At 34.9% G+C, this 25643-nt stretch overlaps 1 protein-coding gene across 11 annotated transcripts in view; it reads right to left on the bottom strand.

Annotated features, from left to right (window-relative positions):
- The window catches only part of CACNA2D1 (calcium voltage-gated channel auxiliary subunit alpha2delta 1), a 365044-nt gene that overhangs the window by 149932 nt on the left and 189469 nt on the right, over positions 1-25643 (bottom strand). For all 11 annotated transcript variants that reach the window (XM_048302698.1, XM_048302701.1, XM_048302697.1 and 8 more), the window contains exons 5-6: positions 22606-22650; positions 4568-4697 (exon numbers count right to left, since the gene is read on the bottom strand). In XM_048302698.1, the coding sequence (XP_048158655.1) occupies positions 4568-4697; positions 22606-22650 (175 nt within the window). The remainder of the gene's footprint in view (positions 1-4567; positions 4698-22605; positions 22651-25643) is intronic.

Below are 25643 nucleotides of genomic sequence, written 5' to 3' on the forward strand. Positions count from 1 at the left end.
AAAGGTGTGAACAAACACAAAATCAGAGAGTTGAAGCAATTGATTTTCAATCTCCGATGTAGTAGACCTGCACTATTCATTTATCCCTTACAATAAACCAGGAGAAAAAGAGTTCTGAATAGCTTCAGTTTTAAAGCTATCACAAAAAATATACCAAGAGCACTAATCCTAAATTATGATGAAACAATTAATTTAAGTAATAAAAGTGTCCTGACTGTCTGTAACTGCTATTTAAATACAAAAAAAGCACACAAACTTTTTATTGTGTCTTTGGATATTTAAAGAATGTGGATGGAGAGTGCCAAAATATTTACACAAGATTTATCAATATCTAGATTCCTTAATAAAACTTATTATCCACACATAAGACCTTCAATGAATAAATGATAACACACTCTTTCCTAGTTTATTTGAATTGGGTTTTTTGGGTTTTTTTTGGAGGAGGAATATTGTCATTGTCATGGTTTCATTTCCCATTATTTCTAAGGTTTTTATTCACAGAATCATAGAATGTATTGGGTTGGATCAGGCCTTGAAGATCACCTAGTTCCAACACCCCTGCCATGTGCAGGAACACCTTCCACTAGACTGCTGTTCCCAAAGAATATTTTTTCTTTTCTTAGCCTGAGATACACAATAAACGCAGAAACTGTACAAAATTTTAAAAATTTATCAAGGAAATAATATTCTGGTCAAGATAAAAATCACTGTAGCATCTAACTTGAATTTTTTGAATGATTTCTAGAAGTTTTTATTGCCCTCAAGTGATATACTGGAGTACAATAACATCAAAATGCTTTGTCAATAACTGATTATTTACATATATGTTGCATTACTAGAAAGGCAAAATTTATGTCCACTGCCAAACTTGCTATCAAATAATATATAATAAACACAAGACTTTAAAAGCAGAAAAATTTTGACTGCCATGAAAGGGGAGTATGAAGAAACAGCATTTATATTTTATAATTACTAAGGTATATGAACCATCAATTACTTGTAACTCAGTATTTATGCCTGGTTTAATGGCTTCAGAGCAGGGAAGCCCTTCTTTCTTGCTGGTTGCTGTCCAAATATATTCAAAGTTATGTTGTTATGTTCACGACACATTACATTCAACCTGACACTTTAATCAACTCTTCCATGCTAACCAAGTAGTGCCAAGTGGAAGCAGTATTTCCATTTCTGATTTAAAGGGAGTAAAGCAGGAATAACCACACAGAAAAGAGCAAATCTGGTTTGTGTGTTTTGCCTAACACCTTACCTCAAACCATAACACCAGTACAGACATTCACCTAGAGGAATCACTGCACCAGATGGACAGAGTGGAGCTCAGACAGCGAGGGCATGTGGTGGTATCCACTGAGAAGATTAACCTCGCTTTCCTTGCGCCAGAGATTTCCTCTTACTTCTGGCCTGCAGTTCCTATATTCTGCTTAGGGATAAGCAGGGTACAGTTTTAATGAGGATTTAGAAATAAGACTTCAGCTATTACTAACAGGAGATGCATGACTAATTCCCAGTGCATGTGGTAGATAGAGGACCTGAGGGTCTGTTCTGTTTTCAGCTGCAGATTGATTTTATTTCAAAACCTAAATAGGCCTCTTGAAAAATACTAAATTAAAAGTCTGATTTGGGTCTATTTCATTGGGATTGCCCTCTCTCTCCAATCCTCAGAAAGAGGCAAGTAAATTAACTCCCTAGACTTTCTCCTGTCTCTGCACAGGTTTTGGCATCAGATCCAGGGAAAGAAAATAAATCAAAAAACAACTAACTTTCATAATGTTTATTTCTACAATGAAAGAAGTCACAAAGTAAGAGCCTGGATGTAGTAAATGAATATTTTGTAATGATATATTTGTATATATTTTTAGAGTGAAATACAAGGAACTACTTCACAAGAAGCTCATCACTGTAATTCAAATTAAGTAAATCGCTATATATGTAAGAAGAGAAAGGATATTGTTTTATAGGACACACTAGATTTCAGTTTAAATAGGTTGTGCACCATTACAGAATGACTAGACAAAACAGTTTCCCATTTTCAAAAATCTAAGTGGACACGAATTCATAATTGGATTCAATTTTAAAAATCATAAATGATCATAAATAATAACTATAATAAAAATGAAACCTAAATAGGAAAGACTTTAATGGACAACATATTGATTATCTTAAAGGACTTTTCCAACCTTAATGATTCTATGATTCTATGGTTAAGAGTCAAATTCCCAGTTTCATACAGAAAATAATCAATTAACATGAAAAAGCGTGATTGAGAGGCCCACATGAAAATTCAGATCACGTGTGGCTCCAACAGTAATTGTCCCTCTTCCCTAGAGACAACAACCTGCTGCTGTAATAGGCAAGAGAAGTGAAAACCAATCTCAAGGAGGAATAGGCAAGTCAAATATCTAGTCATTGAAAACTGTTCTGTGAGATCCAGAGCGATTCTTTCTTTCTCTTGGCATCCTGCAAAGCATATACAATAAAGGAGAAAAAATGAAACCTGCTTGACAAGGTGTAAGTAATTCAGTCAAAAAAAATTGGCTTTCAAGCAATAAAACTTGTGAACTGTGTCCCATCCACTCTTTCTCAGGATTCGTTGTAATATTTGTGTTGCAAATGCTTCCTAACAGATTGGGATTTAGACAAGGAATTTTCAACTGTACAGCTGCACGCTGTTATAGTGGACACTGAAACCTCTACCAAGAAATGACAGGTTAGCTCCCATGAACAGGCAGAAAAATGACAGCAGCGTTTAAGATATGTTATCAGTCTTTCTAGGGTTATAAAAATTGCTTGTAGATCATAATGTGAGAAGAAAAACACTAAATTCTACTTTGGGAAATCTGTTGGTGAATGACTACCTCACAATTGCTTACTGTGCTTCAGATGACACATGAACTTTGTAACTATAAAATAAAACGCGGTGAACATTTTGTGTTTATTGACATGAAATCTGTCACTTTTAGGTATTCTCAAGCTGTTATCTCTGAAAATTCCATCTGTAACCAAAAGTTACCCAGACACACAACAACATGATTTTTCTGACATGGAATTACAGACTCCTGGTAATTTTCCAGGCTTCCACTTCTCTGGTAATTAATATAAAAACCAAAGGCAAAGAATTACAAACCGTATATATTGTACATGCAGTTACCTCTCTCCAGAAATGTGTATTTCTGTCTGTTATTTTAATTTTATTAGATACTAAAGTTGTACCTTTCCTATGGAAATCATAATCTGTCTTCCTTTTCAGGTTTAAGGGCTGTACAGTAACATTACATAGTATACATTTTTAAGGGATATATATCCTTAGGAATTCCATTTAAAATGTTAAATTCAACACAAGAAAACATTTTATGTACTGTTATGATGAAAATCTTGTATCAAAGTTCACACAGCATTTACAAATATCCTAATAATTGGAGACGAGTTTTTACAACATTTTAACAGTGAAGTATCAATTCTCTTCAAAAAAAGCAGAGGAAATGGCTGTCACTTCTCTGTAATCCTACAATTACGGTGCACTTTAGCACTCATTAAAGCCAGAATCCCAGAATAATCTTCTAGGTCTGTCAGTCAAGCTCACCATATAAGAGTATGAGCTACTATGATTCTTTCCCCCATCTTACTGACATTTCCATTTTCATCCCTGTGCCATTTATGGAAGCTGCACGCAACTGTGGCCATGAATTTTAAAAAGCTCAGGTCACACTAGGGTCTCGTTCCTCTTGATAAGACTTTAACAGAGGAAAAAGACTGCATACTTAAAATTAGGACCCTAAATAAAAAAAAAAAAAAAAAAAAAAAAAAAAAAAAAAAAAAAAAAATCAAAACTTAAAAATACAAATCCTATTTAATTTTTCTTCCCGCCTTTTAAAAGATATGCAGCCCCTTTGAATGCTGAAATGTCTTTTTATTGTACAAAGATTTTTGCTTGATGACGAGCACAGGGACTTACATACTTGAAATATAAATACTTAATTTTGAAATACAATTAAAGAATCCTCAGTAGTATATGCATATATATATTACTTTTTTCATAGTTTAGAAAGACTTTATGTACATTCTCTGTTAAAGCCTGTTACTGCAATTCTAGAAATACACTGGATGCAATATTAGTACTACCATCTCACACAGCATGTTATTTCCCTGAACTGTACCTGTTTTTGGGATACTCAAAAATGTTTTCGAACTCATCTCTGCCTGAGGCCAAACAGTGTGTAAAGAAGAGCTGTCAAGAATTGTTTCTATTAAATGTGAACAGCATGGAGAAAGAATGGATTAGAAAGTCAGAATATGTTAAGAGTTTTGTTTCACCTCCAGTTACACCGAAACTCAGATACAATCCTAATGAATTCCTTTAACTGTGGCACCTACCAATTCATAAAATGAATCATATCCCTAATACAACACATCTCTGAAGTAGCACTGAAAGAAGTAAAAGTGAATGTAACAGCAAACCTGTACTAAAAATGGATACAAAAATTTTTTTAAGAATAGGACAAAAATAATGACCTTAGTATTAAAATATAAATCACTTTGTTCTCATGCTACTTACAGCCTTCATAAATATCTGTTGGTATGTGGACTGCTGCATGTTGGTAAGATGTTTGCCGTCGGAAAACAGGATCGTCTTCAAACACTGGTCTGATTCTCTGGCTGCCAGATTCAGTTTCATTCTTTTCAGGCTTTTTAAAGAAAAACATGTAAAGGGCAAAATATTACAAAATGTGCTAAAAACAATGCCACTCACATTTGCTCTTTTTAGGTAAAAAAATCATAGCTTTTCTTTCATTGCTAACATTTTGCATTTGTGTATAAACACAATTAGTTGCTCTAGGTCAAAGAATAATTGTGTATAGTTTGCTTTTAATTTTGAATAATCCAATGCAATTCAGTGAAATGAAGACCTTCAAAAGAAAAGTAAGAGACTAACACCTTACACACCTAAATTTCATAACTGCATGGAATTTTTTACACCCATAACACAAGGCAAATAAATTACCTTTTATTACGTGTAATAATTTGCACCAAATCTTAAATATACTTTTTTTTTTCCCTTCTGCAGATTATATAGCAAATCACAAATCTAAAAATTATACCACCCATATACATTTCATAAACAGATTTTTCAGAAACTGTGGCATACATCCAGACAAAGCAAGGAAATTAAGCCTTCTTAGAACTTCTGATTAAGTCAGGTTTTGTTCATTGGTTTATTTTAACCATGTCTCAGTAAAACCTCATGTGCTGGCTAAACCTGCCCAAGGGGAAAGGTCCCCAAACACTCACCACCACCTGTCAGCTTTGGGTTCCCATCCTCTCTCACCTGTCTGCACCCTGATATGCATTTCTTGATTCCTTCCAATTCACTCAGTCAATTTGTACTAGTTCTTAAACATTTTGAAAAGCAGAGAATTTTTCTAACTCAGCTACAAAAACTGTATGAAGTGTGGAACCAAGGAGGTAGAGAAGGCCAAAAAAGAGGTGGGAATATCTTCACCTGTCTTAGCTGCAGCTGGAACAGGAGGCCCCATGGCATGGGTTGACTGCTACTTAAAGCAATAATATAGCATCTATGATGCTGAATGATTACTCAGGCCAGCAATTGCAGGCTATTACAAGGATATTTTTAATATTATAGAGTCATCAGTTTTTGAAAATTGCTATGCTTGGTAAATAGTGCTGACAATGAAGCACCTGCTGGTCAGTTGGGCATGTGTGTGCTGGCACCATTCTGTTTATTATCTTCTATTAAAGTACAGACAAAAAAATTTTAGCTTATCCACAATGCCACGTAATGAAACTGTTGGAACCCTGAGTTCAGAGAATTTCAGTCTTTCAGTGCTGACAGGCAATGATCCTCAGAAGCACACTGCATTTGACCTGATGATGACCTGAAGCCTGAAAGGCTTCCCAAATTATGTGATAGCACTGAGATTATTGCTGTGTGATTAAAAAGAAACTTGTTATGTCACTGGGTAGAATATGTGGAGATGTAGAAAATTTAGGTTTATGGGTTATAGTAATATATATGTAACAAGATGGAGGATTTTGGGTGTAGGTTAGTTCTTCTTCTTTCCTCCTTCTTCTTCACAAATATGGGTCGCCTGGTATTAGTTCAAAAAACCCGCAGTGAGGAACATGAAGGATTAGTTACTGGATTATAAGTAAAAAATAATTAGTTGGCATTCCATAATTGGATAGATTGGACTTTAAAAGACCTTGAAAGGTAGGACTCAGGGGCAAGTTTCACCTTGTTAACTTAGAGGCACGTTGTGTGGCTGTGCCATAGATAAGAAATAATAAACATCTGAGTCTGAAGAACAATTCTGCGTCTCCTGTGTTTTAATCCGAACTCTGAGTAAAAGAACTCACAAAACAGAGGCGAAGAAGAAAGAAACAAAACAAGAAAATTTAATATGAAACTGCCTATATTTTCTCATCTGCTTCATTGCAAGGTTACAGAAAAATGTTATACTAAGTATAGGTTCAAATGTTGCCTGAGATAAGCAGCAATCTGGAAACACGAAGGGCAGGGCTCATCTAACCAGTGACAGCCAGCAATTTCAACAACCCAGCAGTGTTCTGCTTGTCATTGCAGGCTGCCATCATAGCCAATGAAGAGAAATGGGCATGTTTAGAGTGCAATTCGTCTTATCTTAATTAGACACCTATTTTCCCATGACATGAATCATGCTTTAGAAGTGCCTCCTACTTTTGATTGATTGTAAAAGTAGCTCTAGGGCAAATCACCTAGACGTAGAAGTCAGCAATACTGCTGTCTAGAATTAGGTGAGATGAATCTCACAAATGTACTAAACTTCGGGAAGAAAGGAAGGTGGGTACTCATTTAGACTGTTTTTGTGCAGCTTAGCTAATGTGTCTTATGCTAAGAAGTTCAATTTGTTACTTAGTATTTAATTCCATTCTGGGGATGGGCAAGAGTTTGGGAGGGGACATAGCCAGAATAGCTGACCCAAGCTGATCAAAGAGATATTCCTTTCTAATGATGTTCTGCTCAGTATTACAAACTCAGAGAAATTAGGAGAGAGGGGGCATTTATCATTAAGGTGGAGCATTTGTGGTGCAACTGCTGTGTGTCCTAAGATCCTACTTCCCAGAAAGTGTTTGAACATCATCTGCGGATGGGAAGTAAAGAATAAATCTTTTCGATTGCCATTGCTTCAATGTTTGGACATTGTTTTTTCTTAATTAAACTGTCTTTATGTCAATCCATGAGTCCTTTATGGTCTTATTTTCCATCCCTCCACTGCTGGAGGGGGGTGGTGATAGAGGGGAATGTGACTTTGTGGGCAACTGGCAGCCAGACAAGGTCAACCCCACACAACCATTATAACTTATTTTGAAGGGTGCAGACTAGAGCCAGGATCAGTAATAGTTTATGCATTGTATGATTTGAAATGACACAGCACTATGACAGCTTCAGACAATGTAATTTTGTTCAATTTTTCAAAGGTTTTTGTTGTGTTGTTTGCTTGAGGTTTTTTTTTTTTTTTTTATTCTGTATTTTATTTTATACCCCAAAACTGGAATGTTAAACATTACACAAATTCTGGAGTTCTTTTCACAAGTTATCTTTTAGCTTCATGCTGCTCAAAGTAATGAATTTGTCTAATTATGCAAATGCAATCTCAATAATCAATCACTCATGTAAAAAAGTTTCTCTTCTGTTGGAAAGTCATTTGATTAAAAATATTCTAACAGTCTTATTTCTGAAATTAGTAGCAACGACTACAAACCTTCAATGCTTTCACAGAACACTTCAGAAAAGATCTGGGAATCATCAGGCCACATCACAATACTAAAATACCAGAATTAGTAAATGTCAAAAGATTTCTTTCAACTAAATTTCCAGAAGAAATATTTGGGAGGGAATGGGTATGGTAAAAGAGAAAGGGCGTGAACACAGAATCATAGAATATCCTGCGATGGAAGGGACTGACTAGTCGAAGTTCATAAAAGCTCAACTTCTGGCTCTACAAAAAACAAAGAATCACACAATGTGCCATACAGTTGATCCCAGCAGGTCTTGCACAGACGTTTTCGTATTACAATATATTTAGATTTTTGCTTGAAATTCCTGAAGCATCAAATCATAAAATGATTATATTTCTTGTGCTTGATATTTCAATTTCAGTCCAATTAATAAATACAACCTTTCAGTCTTTCCATTCACTCATATGCTATGAAAGAAGCTTCATGTCTACTGCCAAAATCTGATTAAACTTTGTTGAAATTGAAAATATTTAATTAATTAAGACCTGAATGCCTTAAAATTTCAACATAAAATCTACTTCTCGCATTTCTAATACCACACACTAGCACAGGTTCCCTTGAAAAAGACTGTGACCGAGTCTGTTGTTATTCCTACTGATATTCCATGATACACAACCAAAAACATTAATCTAAAAACTCTTCTCAACCTGATTAATGCAGGGCAGTGGATCTAAAACTACATGTAGTAATGTAGATGATTTCACACGGCCCTTGTTGACTTTCCTGGGAGTATTTTGTGATGTACAGCTCTGATACTGCAACAACACATCAATCTGCCCCAAAAACCAAAGACAAAAAATGACAAAATCCTGTAAAAATTTCAGAGTTACCCTCTAACAGGAACAATTTGTTCTGGAAATCTAAAGGTGTCTGAACACAACAGGTAAGTATCAGAACCATTATTGCCAAATTAGTGCTGAACTCCCTTGGGCCACTACCTCCTGAGCAGCAAGACCAATAAATACTGTACTAGGCCTTACACATCCAAATTTATAGTGGATCCTTATACTGAAAATGAATCTATTTGGTTTTCATTTGCAAATTTATGAATTTCAAGTAGCTTACATCTAAGTTAGAAAAAAAAAAGAAAAGAAAAAAAGGAATGACTAAAAAGGAAAACCTCAATGTTATTAATTATTTTAATCTGGCATTTTTATAAAAAGCCTGACAGATTGTGGTGTCAGTACAGTTTTATATCCAGTTAAACTTTGTTTTCAGAAAAGTAGTAAAACACATATTTTGAAGGAAAGTGATCTCGCATGTGAATATAATTAAAATCCAACTCCATCCAAGTTCTCTCTCAAGTCAGGAGCTGAAATGTAATCAATGCTGGCACAGAAAATGCCACAGGAGACAGTGGCTGAAGATTAATTTTCCATCTATTCAAACCTGGCCCTCACTTACTGCATTACATTGTTACCTACCACTGACAGTCAGCAAAATAACTCACTCATTTCGCTGCAATGAATTTCCAGACCAATTTCTTCCTCCCTTGAGAGGTAGATAAAATTCATTTCTCTTTTCAGTTCACAAGTTCACATTTGTGCCATTTTAAGGCTTTTTCCTTTTTTTTTTTTTTTAATAAATAAAGTTGGGGTTTTTTTATGTGTCTACTGCTCACCATCAGAACAAAAGGAAATTGATATAGCAGATAAAACTGAAGAAAAGAGGGGTTTTTTCCAGCTGTTTTTTGGGATCATTTCTTAATGACTTTTGGCATGATCTACAATAAACTGGAGGGAACCTTCTGCATCTTTTTTATAAGCCAAATACATAACAGAAATAATGCAGCTTCTCTCTAGAGGGCTTTCTGAACATAAATTAATGTATTTACATGAGGTAACTGGAAGCTTAATATCAGTGAAAGATGTCTCCAGAAAAGAAAATATCCATTAAAATAAAATTGATAAAGATCATTTCAAGAAATTGTGACATAGTTTAGCTGCCCATTTCACTGCAGCCAAACTTATTCTGACTCCTTTCCACAGCATTCAGTTACTTTCCATCATCACAGCTGCAAGATGATGAGTGGATTTTCTGTCTCTACTTATAAATTTTTATTTAGTTGAAAATTACTTGTTATTGTGGAAATGAGAAGGTTTTTCCATTAATATAAAACTTATTTTTCTTTTTTCTGATGTTGAAAACTCACAACCAGAGAGCTGATACTATTTTTTAAAAAAATCATCCATGAAACACAAAAAAGCCCACCACCAAAATGAAGCAATCTTCAGTTGTCTTCAGAAAGCAGATTCTTTTCAGGAACAACGTAGAAGTTGCTCAAAGCATCATAACACACTTAGCATCATGATGAAAGAATAAAAGTAGATTTCTTTCAATTCCTGAACTGATATCCAGCCAGAAACAATGACATCTGCCTGCTTCCATATTTATGTAAAACAGACAGGAATTGGTTGATAGCATTTTCCATTGCCTTCATATCCAGGGACTGTGTTTTGCATACAACCTCTCTGTCCTTACCAATGCCATTTTAGAGAATGAATGTAGAGATGGAATTATAATCACTGTGGTTTTAGGGACATCAAAATTCTTGCTCTGTGATTCCTTCCTGTCTTACCTTGCAGAATTCCAAGTTTTATATTTTCATCTCTAGGTTTCAGCCTGGTTTTTATTCCTGAACATCTGCTGAAATTTCTAATTGTAAATTTTTAAATAATTGAGGCTCACTTCTTTTAATTATCTCCCAGATCTGCTGTGTACAAATGAACACTGTCACATACAACATAAGCATAGAAATCCTCCTATGCTCAGTTCTGTACTCTTTTTTTTTCTTTTCAGTCAGTTTTTCTGTTTTGCTTGGTTTTTTCCTCCCTGAGGAAAATAATCCAGTAGAACTACATACACAGCCCCTCTGAAAATGCTCGTGGTCCCACTAAAAAGTTACAGCTGCACTTAACAGAGTGTTGCTTGAAGCACACAGCTCAGCAAATGCCTGCATCAAGCAAGGGCTGGGAACAGCTCTTCTAAGCATGAGGAGTTAATTTTGAAGAGCAGCTAGAATGCATTTCTAATAGTCACAGCACTTTCACTGCATTTTAGATAATGTAATGAGTGCATTGCCTTCTGATAACCTTTTTCATTTCCTTTTCATAAGATGTGATTTTCCAGCTGTGGGAAAACTGCTGAGTGTGTTCAGGTGGTTGTGACAGAACTGTGGAGAGTTTCTATTGTTTTCACTCTGTGTCAGTGGGGGACTGTGGCCTTGACTTTGCAACGTGATGATTTTAAGTGACATCCTTCTGTCTACTCCTAGGGACAAAGAAATTAAAAGAGTTACAAATAAAAGAAGAAAACAGTTGGCTCAGAACCGAAATATTCTTATTTTTCTGTTATACAACAGGGAGGTGTTAAACATAAGAATATATACATATGCATATTTGCACATATAAGAAAACATATATTTTAAAAATATATAAATAGAGTCTGGGTAGCTTCAGAAAGGGAAATAGGAGGGAATTTAGTAGGAAAATAGTTCTATATTTGCATCTGTCAGTGTGTCATTTTCAAGGGCCATTATATCTGAGTTGTTTTCAGTGCTTTCTCTGTTTCCATATGCTTTTAATGTTTCCATATGCTTCTAATGCATCAATTGGTTACTAAAAATCAATGATAAAACAAATGGAACTCTGGCTTGAGTACTGATATTTGAAAAAAAAAAAAAAAATTCTTAGAGGATTCATTTTATTTCCAGTGTTCTGCCAACTGGGTAATGTCAGTGTGTACCAAATACAGAGTCAAAATAATTTAAAAGTATTTATTTTCCTCTTAGGCTATTTTTATGAATGCAACTATCTTTTGGCTGTGATAATTTCTCTGCAGCTGCTCACAGGCTTGTCCCTGTTTACTGTATACAAGACTATGTGATATTTTATGGGAGGTTATGTATTCATTTATCTGACCTTTATGGTTCACAGCTTCTGATGAGAACTTTTAAATATACACAAAATTATTATATATCTCAAACATAATAGTGTTTTCTTTTTATTTGTATCCTGACCGAGTCACACCATTCTATGCATCACGACTTTGGTTTCATGAATAAATGAATCTTTGATGTAATTAATTTATCAAATGTAAGGACCTGGAAATCTGGGAACAGACTTTTTAGCAGGGCCTCTTGAGAGAGGACAAAGCGTAATGGTTTACAACTAAAAGAGGGTAGATTCAAACCAGATATCTGGAAGAAGTATTTAGATATGAGGGTGGTGAAACTCTGGGACAGGTTGCCCAGAGAAGTGGTAGATGCCTCCATCCCTGGAAACATTCAGGTTTGGGTTGGTTTGAGTTCTGAGCAACCTGATCTAGTTGAAGATGCCCCTGCCTGTTGCATGGGCTTGGAGTAAATGAACTTTAAATGTTCCTTCCAATCAAAACTATTCCATGATTCTGTAAAAATCTTGTAGCATTTCAGTGAATTGTATTCTAGAGAAACAGATGAAAATGTCTGGATTTTCCCAATTTCTTCAGGTGGAAAGATTTTGAAAACAGAAATCCAAGCTTCTGGAAGCCCGCTTGTGTTCGAAAGAGTTGACACTACATCTATGAGGGTGCCTTAAATACCATGATTCAGGTAATAATATATAATTTTCTTAATTTCTGACAAAAAGGAACACTCTTAAGATATCATTTTTCAATAAGCTAAAAAAAAAACCAAAACACCCTTAAGATTAAAAGATAGTAATAAAGGAATTAGCGAAAATTTCTTTTTATAGTTATTACAGATTATATCTGACCTTCACTAAAAATCTGCAGAGAGTCTGCTGTACTAATATCAGTATGCAAAATTTCATTTCTGTCCTGTCCTATTTTCTCTTGAACTACAATGACAGGTAAAATGAAATGTGTATTTAAATATTTAAACACATGAGAAATATAAGACTTATTTATCTTCCTAAAGATAAATGTGACTTCCCTACCCCAAAGTCTTCAAAAACCTCTCCAGTCACAGTGTTTCAAGGATGATGGAGAGTTGCCTCATGACATCAGCACCCCTGGATCCCTCTCATCTGGTCCCATGAACACACATATGTCTGACAAGCCTCGGTGGTCCCTAATGCCATCCCTTCCATTCCTGAAGTTTCAGGCAGCATCTCCATATCCCTCCTGGGTTGTACATCTTGGTCATGAGGTCAGGAATCATGACACGTAATCCCATCTGAATGCCCCATCCCAGTCCTCTTCTAAATGGGGTGATGGTGTGGGAAAACACAGGGGTTTATGACCTGCCCTTAAATTATCAGGTGTTGCACAGAACCGCCTGCTTCAGCACTGACTAACAGTGGCTTGACTGGATAAGACAGTATCATTAGACAACAGTAAGAATACAGGGTCATATTAGAAGAAAAGCAAATCTCACTTTAAGTGATTGAAATGCTATTAGCAGTTCAGAAGAACCCAGTTAATTATTAAACAAAAAAAAAAAAGTCCTTTAAAATTCAGCCTCCTTCACTGATGTTTCACATCCCATTAGAGTACTCAAACATATGAAATAAAATAAAATAAAAATAAAAATATCCATTGTTGCTAAAAATACTTAGTCATCTAAATTTCAAGACCAAAATGCACTCTAGAGAATTTAGATTTTTCATACATCACCCAATTAAATTCCAAACTAGGAACTTTTCTACTCTTATTGGAATAAATTACACTGTCTACATTTTACCCTCCCCACATCTGATTAAAGATCATATCCCTGGAGAACAAGAACTGCTAAATCATTGTAATGCTTCATTGGGTATTCTTTATAATACCAACCGAATGTGAACATTTAATTAATTTGATTTTTTTCATCTGATGCAGTTGTCTTTGCCATGCTTTGCTAAGCCATCAACTGATCCTGTTTCACAGTGCATTCTTATCTTCAGTCATACTAGTTAGGTCCAGATTTTGTACATCCTGCACCATACTAATTTTCTATTCCTCCTTCTTCTTAATTTGTACCATCTTCTGTGTCAATAACAACATTAATAACAGTACTAACCTGCTTTGAGAAGGAGTCTGGACTACATGACCTGCAGAAGCCATCCTAATCTACTTTTTTTCCCCCACTAATGGGGCTGGAAACACCATATAAACACCACTCGCTAATTTGTGGTCACACAAATTTAATGCAGTTTTTCACTAATTAAATCACAGCTGTATCTAGGTAGATAAAGGCTGTAGGTAACACTAAACCATTCACTGACCTGTGGGCCACAGACTTTCCCTGCAGACTAAATACCATATAATAATTTAAGTAAACTGCCATAATACTGTGTAAGACTATTTATATGATTTTTAAAAACACTAGTATGGCCAAATCCTAACAGTATAATAATATAGAAGAATAGCATTCACAGGAACTAAGGGAAATTTGAGAAGGATAATCTGTCCAAGTAAAGAAACGTCAGAAGAGAAAAAACAGACACACAAAAAAGAAAGTGCAACCAAAACAAAGAACAGATCAACCTGTAGATTTTGAAAGTTCTTAAAGTCAGCAAATTAAAATACTTACATAAAAGGCCAGTTGAAGTTTGAGTTCAAAAGTTTTTAGATCTCGACAATGTGATTACCCACTGGATTAAAATTTATTTTCAATACACACCATAAAAAGAGCTTCAAGAATACCTTTAATGTACCATTTTACACACCAACACTAAAAACTCAGGAAGATTTCAACTCTGTTGATGACAATAGATATGATTGTCTTCTTCAATCTGTTTTTTCCCCATCTATTCTCCAAAAAACAACTGGGATGGAACATGTTGAGAATGGCTCTATGGAAAGGCCAGGGAATGTGATCTGGCCCTTTGCACATTGCATCAGCTGATTCAGAAATGCTCCTATTTGCAGTCAGTGGCAGGGCCGGAACAGGACCTGTATTTCATCACCTACACTACACTAAACACCACATCACCACACAGAACTTCCTTTAAGTGTTAAAATATTGTAAGTGCTCCTTTACAGGATTCTTGATCTGATTTGGAATTTTCAAAGCCTACCTCCACCTTTGACCATTCATATGAAAATTGAGTAATTCGTTCTGTTTTATTCAACTTAAAAGTCTCAATTTGACCCACGCACTTCAAAGTGACACATCAGAACACTTGTACAGCATTGGTATCTGTAATCAGGCAATAGAATGCTTGCTAAAACTCACTGTTGCAAATGCTATAAACATCCTAAGACAAGTTCAGCTTTTGGTGTTACTTTTATTTACCAATAAACAATTACACTGCATTCACTGCAATTGTTATCAGTCATGCATTTGATATTACTAGGAAATATCCTGAAGCAAGAAATTTTCCATTAAACTGATGAATCGCTAGCTTTAGGGCTGAATTCTGATCTTTGACATGGCATAAACTCAGCTTCCATGGGGAGACTTCAAGCACTGCTCCTTTGTGCAAATTTGCCTTCAAGGTAGGATTCTCCATGTTAAGAACATTCTCATCTTTTTTAGGACACTGGCACCTGCAGTTATCACTCATGCCGTTATTATTTCATAACTCAGTTTCACAGGTAGGACATAGCTTTGGGGCAGTCATTTATTTCATTATCATGTATTTTTCATTTCAAGCTCGAACATATATTCATTTGGAAGAAGGGAAGACTTGCACAAATTTGAATAAAGGAATATAAACCTGACGCCTACGTTTTTAATCATAATACTAAAAAAAAAAAAAAGGAAAAAAAATCAAAAGGGAAAAAAAAAGAAGAAACCCTTGCTTCCTGTGGCAATAGATCATTATAACTGCAATAGGAAGCTCAAAGGAATGCCTTTTTTTTCCCCATGGGCTGTACTCAAGCTTACCTGTAAGACCTTGAAATGGAAAGACTTGACATGTTTCCCAGTGATACTTGGTAAAAGAAACACATTCTCTTTTAAACAATGCAAAAAGTCTTGTTACTAAAGAAGACAACATCAATCATGCCCTCAACTATCAGATCCAGTGATTTCCAAAGAATGGCATCCAAGCCACCCTGTTAGATAACACAGGATTCCTGATCTAAGAGAGAAATGTGCACAGCAAGAACACTTGAATTTTCCTAAAAGATCTGGAAATCAAAATACCATATTACTAAAATTAGTAAATTCTCTTGTATATAAAGAATAATGAACAACAGATGAAAGACAAAAACATAAAAAATATGGTTTTCCTGCTTACTCACTCCTCCCCATGTACGAAAAATAAAACACTGTGTGCTGTATTATGACAGAATTCATTTCTATAACAGAACCTTCACTACAGCAAGAAGTGTGTATTTTGGCCACAAGTATTCTTTTTATTATACACTGCAATGCACAAGAAGCAACTCCCTGAAGTACAAGTAAATTGCTGTATTAAAAAAAAAAAAAAAAGGATCTACCTTTTTATGGCACTTCATTTTAAAACATGTTAATTCAAATTAAAGTTTTCCAATATATGTACCAAAGTAAGTATGTTCTTTGCTACCTAGTAACTTTGCTACCTATAGTAACTTATAAGAGGAACATCTATGAATATATTGCATATTTGAGAAGCACAGGAAAGAGGCTTGGAATACTCTCAGGAAACAAAAAGTACAACAACTAGGAAGTTCTTTCGAAAATGGAATGAGTTAGGGGAGTCTGTGTAAATCTACAAAATTTTTCCTCCTCATTTCATAAAACATTGGGTTTGTTATAGACTTAATTATTAATTCCAAGCAATACATTCCACTACCAAAAGATATAGGTTAATATTCAAGATATATATGTAATAAAAATTAGAATATAGTTGAAAATATGACATTTACTACAGATTTTGTTCTAATGAAATTTGTCTAAAGTTATCAAAATACTCCCTGCACAGGTCTATCAACAGTCCTACTCTGACAGTCTTTCATAATGAAAGACATAATTTATACTAGCACAAATTTATTTCCCTCTTATGGTCTAGGTAAGTCTAAGAGCAAACTACCCTGTCAAAATATTTCCTCTGTCTGCATCAAAAAACAGGCTAGAATAAGGCATTTGTGTGTGCAGCTAATACCCATTACAGTAAGAAACCAAACCAAACAAAAACTCAATAGGATCCATGCCATATTGCTAAGAATCAAAGTAACTGGGACAGATGCAGCCCAAGTTCTCAAAGAGTTCAAATTCAAAATATCTCCATGAAGCACCACTCAATTAGTATTTCAATCTATTTACAAATTTACTCATTAGCCCATTTCAGTATCATAATTCTCCAAGAATGTACAAAATTTTTTTCTAGAACAAGTGATAAATTATGTTTTCCAGTGAAATTTTCACATGCCTAACTCTACCACATACCATCAAAAGATGTGACAAACAGAAAATATGAGAACTAGGTATTTAGATCCATGTAAATATTACTTAATCTGATACATGCAACACCTTGGCCAGGTTAAAAACCTTGGTAGTTCAGACAGAGAAGAAAGTAAATCTAAAAGTAGCTGCAACTTACACACATGAAGAATAGCAGTCATAAAAATAAGCTCTAAACAGATATGCTGTATGTACAACACCTACTTGTTGGCACCTTCTTGCAGGGGTGTGCAAATCACAGTTATTGTGGAGTTATCTATCTAGATTTTCCAATCGCTGTGACATAGACTTTGCCCGCTTATCATAAATGAGAATAGCTGGAGCAAATCTTTTATGACTTATTTAAAATATTTCTTCAGTATCGAAGCAGGAAAGGACAAAGCAACGATGAAAAGAAACACAACACATCATAGTTATGACTGTAATGTCAAACCATATTGGTTGTCATGCAATGAAAGCAGAGGGAATAAGAGACCTGGGGGAGCTAGGGAAGTTAGCTGGTTACTCTTGCTAGGCTGCCCTATTGCAAAAGGAGCCTACATCCTCTACAGCTTAGCACTTAAGCCCATTCTAAATTATTTGAGATAAATTTCCTATTGGAAGTGCTTGTCCTTCACTGTCTATGAAACACTGAAAAGTCAGTAGCTTTAGCTCAGGAGAAACCTGATGCTTTGAAGTCCACCATTAGCTAAACCCAGATGGTAAGACTGATTTGGTTATTTGCATGCTTGCATCCAGACACAGTGAAAGCACTGAGATAGAGCTACTCTTACACATGCAGATAAAAGGGAGCTTCCTAAAAGTTCTATCAGAAGCAGGTTTAAAAGCCTTGAAAAGCCAGAGGAAATCTGTATCTGTTGGATGACATGCAAAAGCAGTCACTGTCCCAGCTTTCCGTGTAGTGTCAGGGCCAGCCATTAAACTCAGTTTCAATTTTTAATCCAGCAACTGGCAGCTGCTGGACTTGCAGAAATCTGGCATCACCCTTTCAGTCTCTAGAAATCTTTTTATACCTGTCTCCTTTGAGACTTGATCACTGGAGTCCCCCATCTGCCCTGCCTCAGTTCCAGACACTCCTCCAAACTGACCACACTCAGGTGCCATCTCCCCCTCAAGGGCTCTACCTGACCCAACACGCAGCTCCTGAAACACTGAGTTACAGAGGAAACTTTTCTTTTCTCTGATGTCCATCTATAAAATACATAAAATATCAAACTAGAATAAAATAAATAAATCAGCCATTTTTCAATGTATGTTATAAGGCAAAAAGCCAGGAAACTCCTGAATTCTTGTGGCTGGAGGAAAACAAAAAACAAACCAGCATTTCTTTGATCAAATCTACAGTAGGTTCAGACTTGTTTGCAAGTAAACCTGGGATAATTCATTAACAGAATTCTCTTTATTAAATTAATCATAGGTGCACATATAAGCTGATTTTGCAGCCTTGATACCATGAAGTAGTAGAAAAGGCAAGACTTGTGTGAGGGTAAAAGCAGAGACTCAATAAACTTCTATAATCACTGTCAGTGCCTCTAAACCTCCAAGTCTCTTCTTGGGAAGAAGCAAATCCACAAGGAACATGCCATTCTGGTCTCTGCTTACTTCTGCCCAATACCTATTCATAACTTCCTATTTAAAAAAAAAAAAAAAAAGTTTGAGGGGTGGAAATTATTTTGTTTTCTAAAATGTTTGTTAAAACACACCATGATTTTTCTGAAGAATTTACATTCAAAACTAACAAGGCTTTCTAATTTTTTCAACAGTTTTCAATTTGATGTAGATTTCATCAGTATTTATAAAACCTCAACCTGATAGCTACATTTATGCTGCAGTTTAAACTCAAAGAGAGCTAATGTTTCACAAATTATTCCAAAATAACAAGGCACCACTGAATTAGGAAAAATTCCTAAACCATATGGCACAGACAGCTTATCGGTTTTAAGATTTCTTCCTTCTTTATTATAAAGTAACAAAAAACGTATTTGTTTTAAAATCAACCATAGGCATGCTCCAGATTTTTGCCTCTAGTGGAATCTGCACATTGACTCCTAGTCACATTGTGAGTCCACACTTTGTGCAGATACTTACTGCCCAAAGGGACCCATAATTTTACAGTAATTCAGTAAAATAAAATAAAAAGTGCTGCTATCACTTAGTACATGGTCAATAACTGCACGAGGAGCACAGCCCTGTTAGTTATGACTGCAAACCAATATGAGACTGCATGAAGGAAATGTCTAATGAATCAGTTTTGCTAACTAGGGACACATCTCTTGCCAGGAGATGCAATTGTCTGCTCACAATTCAAACCTAGGGACTACAGGGAAACTGCAGACTTCCAATGATGTGAGGCTGGTTTCATGTTAGAGACATTTTTTTACTTGTAATACTTAGTTCTTTCCATCAAATCATTGAAAAAATTCAATCTTCATTTCCTTAGGCTGTTTTATCTTGTGCAGGAAAAAGTTTATAAAACCATGATAAGAAATTACACTAAAAATTTTGGAAAAGGAGCAAGATGCAAGGAGGAGATGAGAGAAACATTAAGGAAAGAATTTGGGATAAAAGAAAATTAGGCAACTGAGCAATTCAGTGCATGGTGGAGTTGTGGATTATTTGAACACAAGGAAACAGAAAAAAAATATTAGGAAGAATCGGTAAACAGATGTGGAATAACTGGAAATAAAATGGAGACCAATATAAAGAAGAGGGAAGAATTGAGCAGTGAAGCAAAATTACTATAAATAAGGTAGGGGTACAAAGGACAAGATGAGAAAACAGGAAAAGCAATATGAGAACTAATGAGAAAGAGCAGCTTAATGTGGGACTACTCAGTTGTCCAATATAAGCACTGCAGCATTTGTCCAAATACAACAAGCTGTTGACACCTGCAAATTAAAGTGCACAAACAGGCTGCAATATATCAAACTGAAAGGGTTCTTGGGAAAAGGACAATGGATGAAAACCTAGGAGACCTGTATTAAATTACAAGTTTGGCCATTATCTTCCTACGAGATGTAAAAAATGGGAATACAATACCTCCTACCTTGTTGTGAGGATAAAACTCATTATCATCAAGTGCTCACACATTATATAGAGCACTGGGGGGGAGGGGGAAATAAGCAAGCAGAATATAATTGCTGTTGTAGGATAAAGAGTACAAAAGGTCTATTACTGATTGATGGACTACGGGGTTACAAATTGATCGTTTTATCTGAGAGACTGAGAAATCCAAAGGCCAGAGAATGATTGGCCTCCACATGCTCTTCTATTTTTTTTAGCACAAGCAAACCCAGTCATTAGATTTGAAAAGGCCCATCATGACAGCAGATGAAAAATGAGAGAAGGATCTACTGAATGTGGTATGGAAACGGGAAGAAGGAAAGCAAATGGTACTGCAGCGTGTAAACATACACCACAGAAATACACAGACTTTAAGAGGATTGCTCTTCTGAAAAAGCTGTAATATTCAAAGGATGACTGGAGACAAATAAAAACTGTCAGGCCAGAACTTTGAGATTAATTTCTTCTAATTCTTCAACATCCAAAAGTTAAGATCTAAAAGGATTTGTTATAGGAACCTGGTCAACACAGAGGAACACACACCTAGAACTGATTTAGTTCAGATGACCTTAGACATCTGTCTCAAAAAAAACTGAACAGCTTTCTAGAGATACTCACAGAGATTAGTTTAGATGTCTAATTTAAATAAATTAATTTCTGCTACTAATTATTCTTGATTGTACTCAAAGATAAATACAATATCATTTCCTGTGAATAAATGACGGCTCACAGCATGGAAGAGGAAAGAAAGTCTGGACTTCCTAGAGACAGAAAGAAATGGATTGCAAACACAGTTTTACTAACCAGTGCTTCAGAGATGATTCTATTAAAATTTCTCAATATTGAAAGAAAAAAATCTGTCTCAAGCATTTTTTTTTTTTTTTTCAGGCAGGAAGAGGGAAGAAGAGTCTGTGGTGTTTGCATACATAGCTGAGATCTGGATGAAGGTGTTCTCAAAAAAAAACCCACTATCACTAAAAAAGACAATTGTATCCTTATCACTCCTTGACAATAAACATTATTATAAACTTCATTCTAATAGTTCAAAAGGACATATAAAGAAATTAAAACTGAAACAGAAATAAAACAGAATATATGGTCTAACAAAATTTTTTTTAGGTTGGGTGTGTGTGCACTTTTTTTCTTGAAAGGAAAAGAATATCCGGAAAAAAATGATAAAAAACAAAGACAATAAACTCTGAAATAGTATCTCCTTTCCTGGCTTGCCTAACAGATTTGGATTTAGGTTGTAGAAGTAGTAATCTCAAGACCTTTCCCAGTACTACTCAATCATAACAGATACATCACAGTCTCTTATTTCACACCACAATCTACCATCACTATCTGGTATATTTAGATTAAAAATCCAATATTTAAGCTTCGAAATTCTGTTTCCAGAGAAAATTAGCATCTGCCATCCCAGTGAATTTAATGAGAACAGAACAATATATTTCAAATTAGGTTACTACTAATGAATTTTACTTAAATCATGCAAACTTTAAAACCCAGGACAGTAGTTTGTTGTATCTTAAATCAAGTACTCATATCTCTATACAACCATATGAAAAAGTTCTGCTTGATGATCTATGTACCTTAATTGCCTTACAGCAGAAGCATCAATTACAATAGTGATGCCATCAATCTCTAAAGTACACTTGATTAAAAAGTGCAAATGAAGCACGCTGGCAATTTTGATTAATACATTTACAACATTTTTCTATGGTTTTATAAATTAAATCTACAATGAAGACAAGCAGTTGTATTATCTCCAGTGAAGGTGAGGATAACTTGTATTGCCTTTTTAACAATTAACGGCAGATAGGAGACTTCAAACCTTTTAAAGTAAGAGTTTTAGTAAATCAGGAATTGAAGTATCATACATTTACTCGAAATCTTGTGATTGGATTTTCAATTTTCCCAAATCTTATTACAGTCACATAATGATCACAAAGTGAATGAAAATAATTATTTAGTAACATTTCACATCTTCTTTCTCCTCATATAAAAATTTTATTATGAAGAACACAGAACAATATAATATGATCTTGGAAAATAAGGCCAGGAAATGGTTCCTTCAGAGTAAAGTCAATTATTTACATTTATCATGTTGATTCACCAATCCTACAATTATGATTTTATTACATTTCAAAAAGTGAATTATACTGCTGTCAGGATCTTCATTCTCCAGCACATTTTCTGCCTAACCAGTAATTCAAACTGTATGAGAGGAGACAGACTTTGAGAATTAGAACATAAAATATTGCCTGGCTCTTGAGGAAACTTTTGAAGACATTTTAAGTTTTTTGCTTTTTTGCTTCTGCCAAATCTTTAAATTATCATCTTAGAGTTTCATTAATATTTTCAATCCCCTAATTTTCTGAGATTACAGGCAATGTAATTAAATGAAACATATTACTTACATCATTCTGATCGTCTTTTGCATTGTAATAGATTATATCATTATTCTGTAAGAGAAAGAAAAGTAATTCTGTTAGTTTGAAAAAGAAAATAAATTTATGTAGCAATAATCTCTACTATTGTAAGATAGATTTTGAAATAAACCCACAGTTCTTTATGTATTCTCTTTGAAACATGACAGACTTTGATCTTTGCTTTCTCTCTGTTGCATGCACAATTTCCCATGCTCAGGCTTAACTTCATTAATTTAATGGTTCTTCTGTGGGAGGATACATAAGTCACTCAAAACACAGCTAGAAAAGTACAGATAACATTGGACAAACTCCAGAGCTCATAAAAGGCTTCCATAAGCTGTTTCTGTCACAGACATGTGACTTTCACTGTGCAATTAGGGGATTTATGCACCATGACATCCAGCAGGCAATAGATACACGGAGGTACAGGCTTTGCTTAGTGGAGTAAGTATTTGCTGCACACATGTTTATTGTTTTATTCACCTCCCACTGTGAAAATAAAATCTGTGAAAATACATCACAGGAGAGTCTGGCTGTTGGAGTGTAGAGCAGATCCTGGCAGCTCTGTGGAAACACTGTACCATGTAATTCAAGCAAAGCAAAGAAGGAGAAGGTTGCTAGTTGCCATTCCAAAATCAGTCAGAAATTCCATTCAGTGTTAACTTCTACAGGAGTTTGAAAATTGAGGTATGTCCTATGGAATACAGTTTTGTTTTCTGTTTAAACATTATTGAACCATTCAAAAGCCTTGAAGACTTAGAATCACTGGAGCAGCTTTCCACCAAATAGAATTTCTGCAATGTGCCCAAAGCTTTTTGAATAAAACCAATCAATTTTATGTGCAATTCTGTATGAAATAGAGACATGCATGAACTAGAGACATGTATGAACATAGTATTTTTAAGTACCATTATAGATTTTGAATAAAGAAAAGGAGAAGTTACATTTCTTCACATCCAGCAGTGTGCTTAAAGTAGGTGATTGCTGTTGACCTCCAAAAATTGTCTCTTTTTTTTTTTCAGTTGTTTATGGTAATACCTTTTATGTATCTAAATAAAAAGTTGAACACAAAGTGTTCTCCTTTATAAATAACAACAGGAAAGAATGCTTTCAGTAATCAGTTTTCAAGTGGGTAAGCCAACGACAATTTTTACTTTCACTAAAGAAGTATGACATGTATTACAAGGTAATGCAGTTCATCTATACAAACCATAATTTTACTCATTCCGTAAACAATGATATCATTTATTCTCCTTTGTGACCTTTTAGGGAGTCAAACATGAAATATATTACAGATCAGCTAAATGCCATTTTGAGGTAAATGCTATTAACACAAACTCATCCTTTTCCCTCAAAATGAACTTTTTTGCTTTTCCATCAAGACACTCTTCTATCCATAGGACAGTTGGTTTTGTATTGGTATCTGGACAACAAAGATAGATCTCAAGGCAGTACAGACACAGGAGGAAATTCTTTTCATCATTAAAGACTGAAGCTAATTGTTTATTCACTTGATTGTTGTAAAGAAAAGACCATAAAATGCTTGTGGAAGTCTTTGAGTAAGTCAGGGCAAAAGATTCTATTTTCTTTGGTTCCTCTTCACTTTGTAAATATTTATGTACAAAATAACTGCTCTGTAAAAAATGTGATTGGTTCAAAAGCCCCTCTGATTCTTTAGGAGGCAACATTTGAAACTGCAAAGGATCCAGCTCTGATACTAGCTAGAAATGTTAACACAAGTGTTTTCACCACAAGGTCATCTGTTTAGTTTAAAAAAAAAAAAAAAAAAAGAAATTAATAAAAAAAAAAATTGTTCATCACAAATCCTTATGTCAGGTTGTATTAGAGCAGTTACCTCACAGTCTCATCCCTAGAAGGTTTTTGTCAGTAAAAATGAGAGCAGGAAAAGCAATACAGACATAATTAACTGTTTTGGTTTACTGCTTTCGTTTTTTAAAGGAATGCTTTCATGAAACACAATTTCTATTAGGCCCTCTCTTGTATTGACTCTCATCTAGATATGAGTTTATTTCCTGAGCCCCTCTCCACTGCTCTTGTTTACTTGTCATCAAATCATTATTGTATAGGATTTTTAACACAGTCATCAATAGACACAACTCTCTTTATCTACTTAAACAAAATGATTCTTTGTTTTCACAATTATATTTTCTTTGTCTTTTATGGTTTTTTTATTTGTTTAAATTTCTCAAAGCTGGCATAGCTTTACTGTCTATCTCTACTGGACTGAACAGTATTTTTAAAATCACCTATTAGAATTATGTTTCAGGAACATGATAAATTTACAAGTTAATGAAAATAAACACTCCCTGCCCAAATGACTTAGATATTTTTTGTGAGGCTATTCATATCTTGTAGTCCATTACCCTCCCTGGAAATATTACCTATACAATGCATAAACTGACACTGACATTGGACATATCTCACTACTCTTAATATAGAAAATATGAGATACCCAGTGCTACAACACACTGAATGCTGTACGGGTCACAAATTAGATTAATGGATCACTCAGATCTTTAGGGGACAATTTTTCATAATTTAACCACTTCTAGTTGACAAGAACAAATTGCTTTGTTGCTGACTCTCAAGTGAGTAGTTTAGTTATTTATTAACTTCTTGACAAAAGGAATTTGAATCTTCCCACTGTTGTACACTTTTGCCACCAAGTAATATTGCAAACTTGGTCAGCAAACCGTAGGTACAGTGTAAATATCCTAGATATTTATTTTTGTTCTTTATCCAGTAATGCTGTGAGCGAGAGGGGGTAAAGACTCACTGCTTCTTCGGTTCACCACTGAAGGGATTTGGTAAGACAGTCCTGAAGTTAAACGAATGAAAGAAAGACTTTAGGAGACCACATGCATAAATAAAAAATTTTGTGTAGTATCAGCATATGATTGTAAAAAATCTCTGCAGTTGGGAAGGTGAAGGGTAGTTTTCAACATCTTTAATTCCCCTTTCAAAGCAAAAAGGTTTAGTATCTGAGAAAGACATAGGCAAGCCAT

This window comes from Corvus hawaiiensis, chromosome 4 (assembly GCF_020740725.1).
Source record: "Corvus hawaiiensis isolate bCorHaw1 chromosome 4, bCorHaw1.pri.cur, whole genome shotgun sequence".
NCBI lineage: Eukaryota > Metazoa > Chordata > Aves > Passeriformes > Corvidae > Corvus > Corvus hawaiiensis.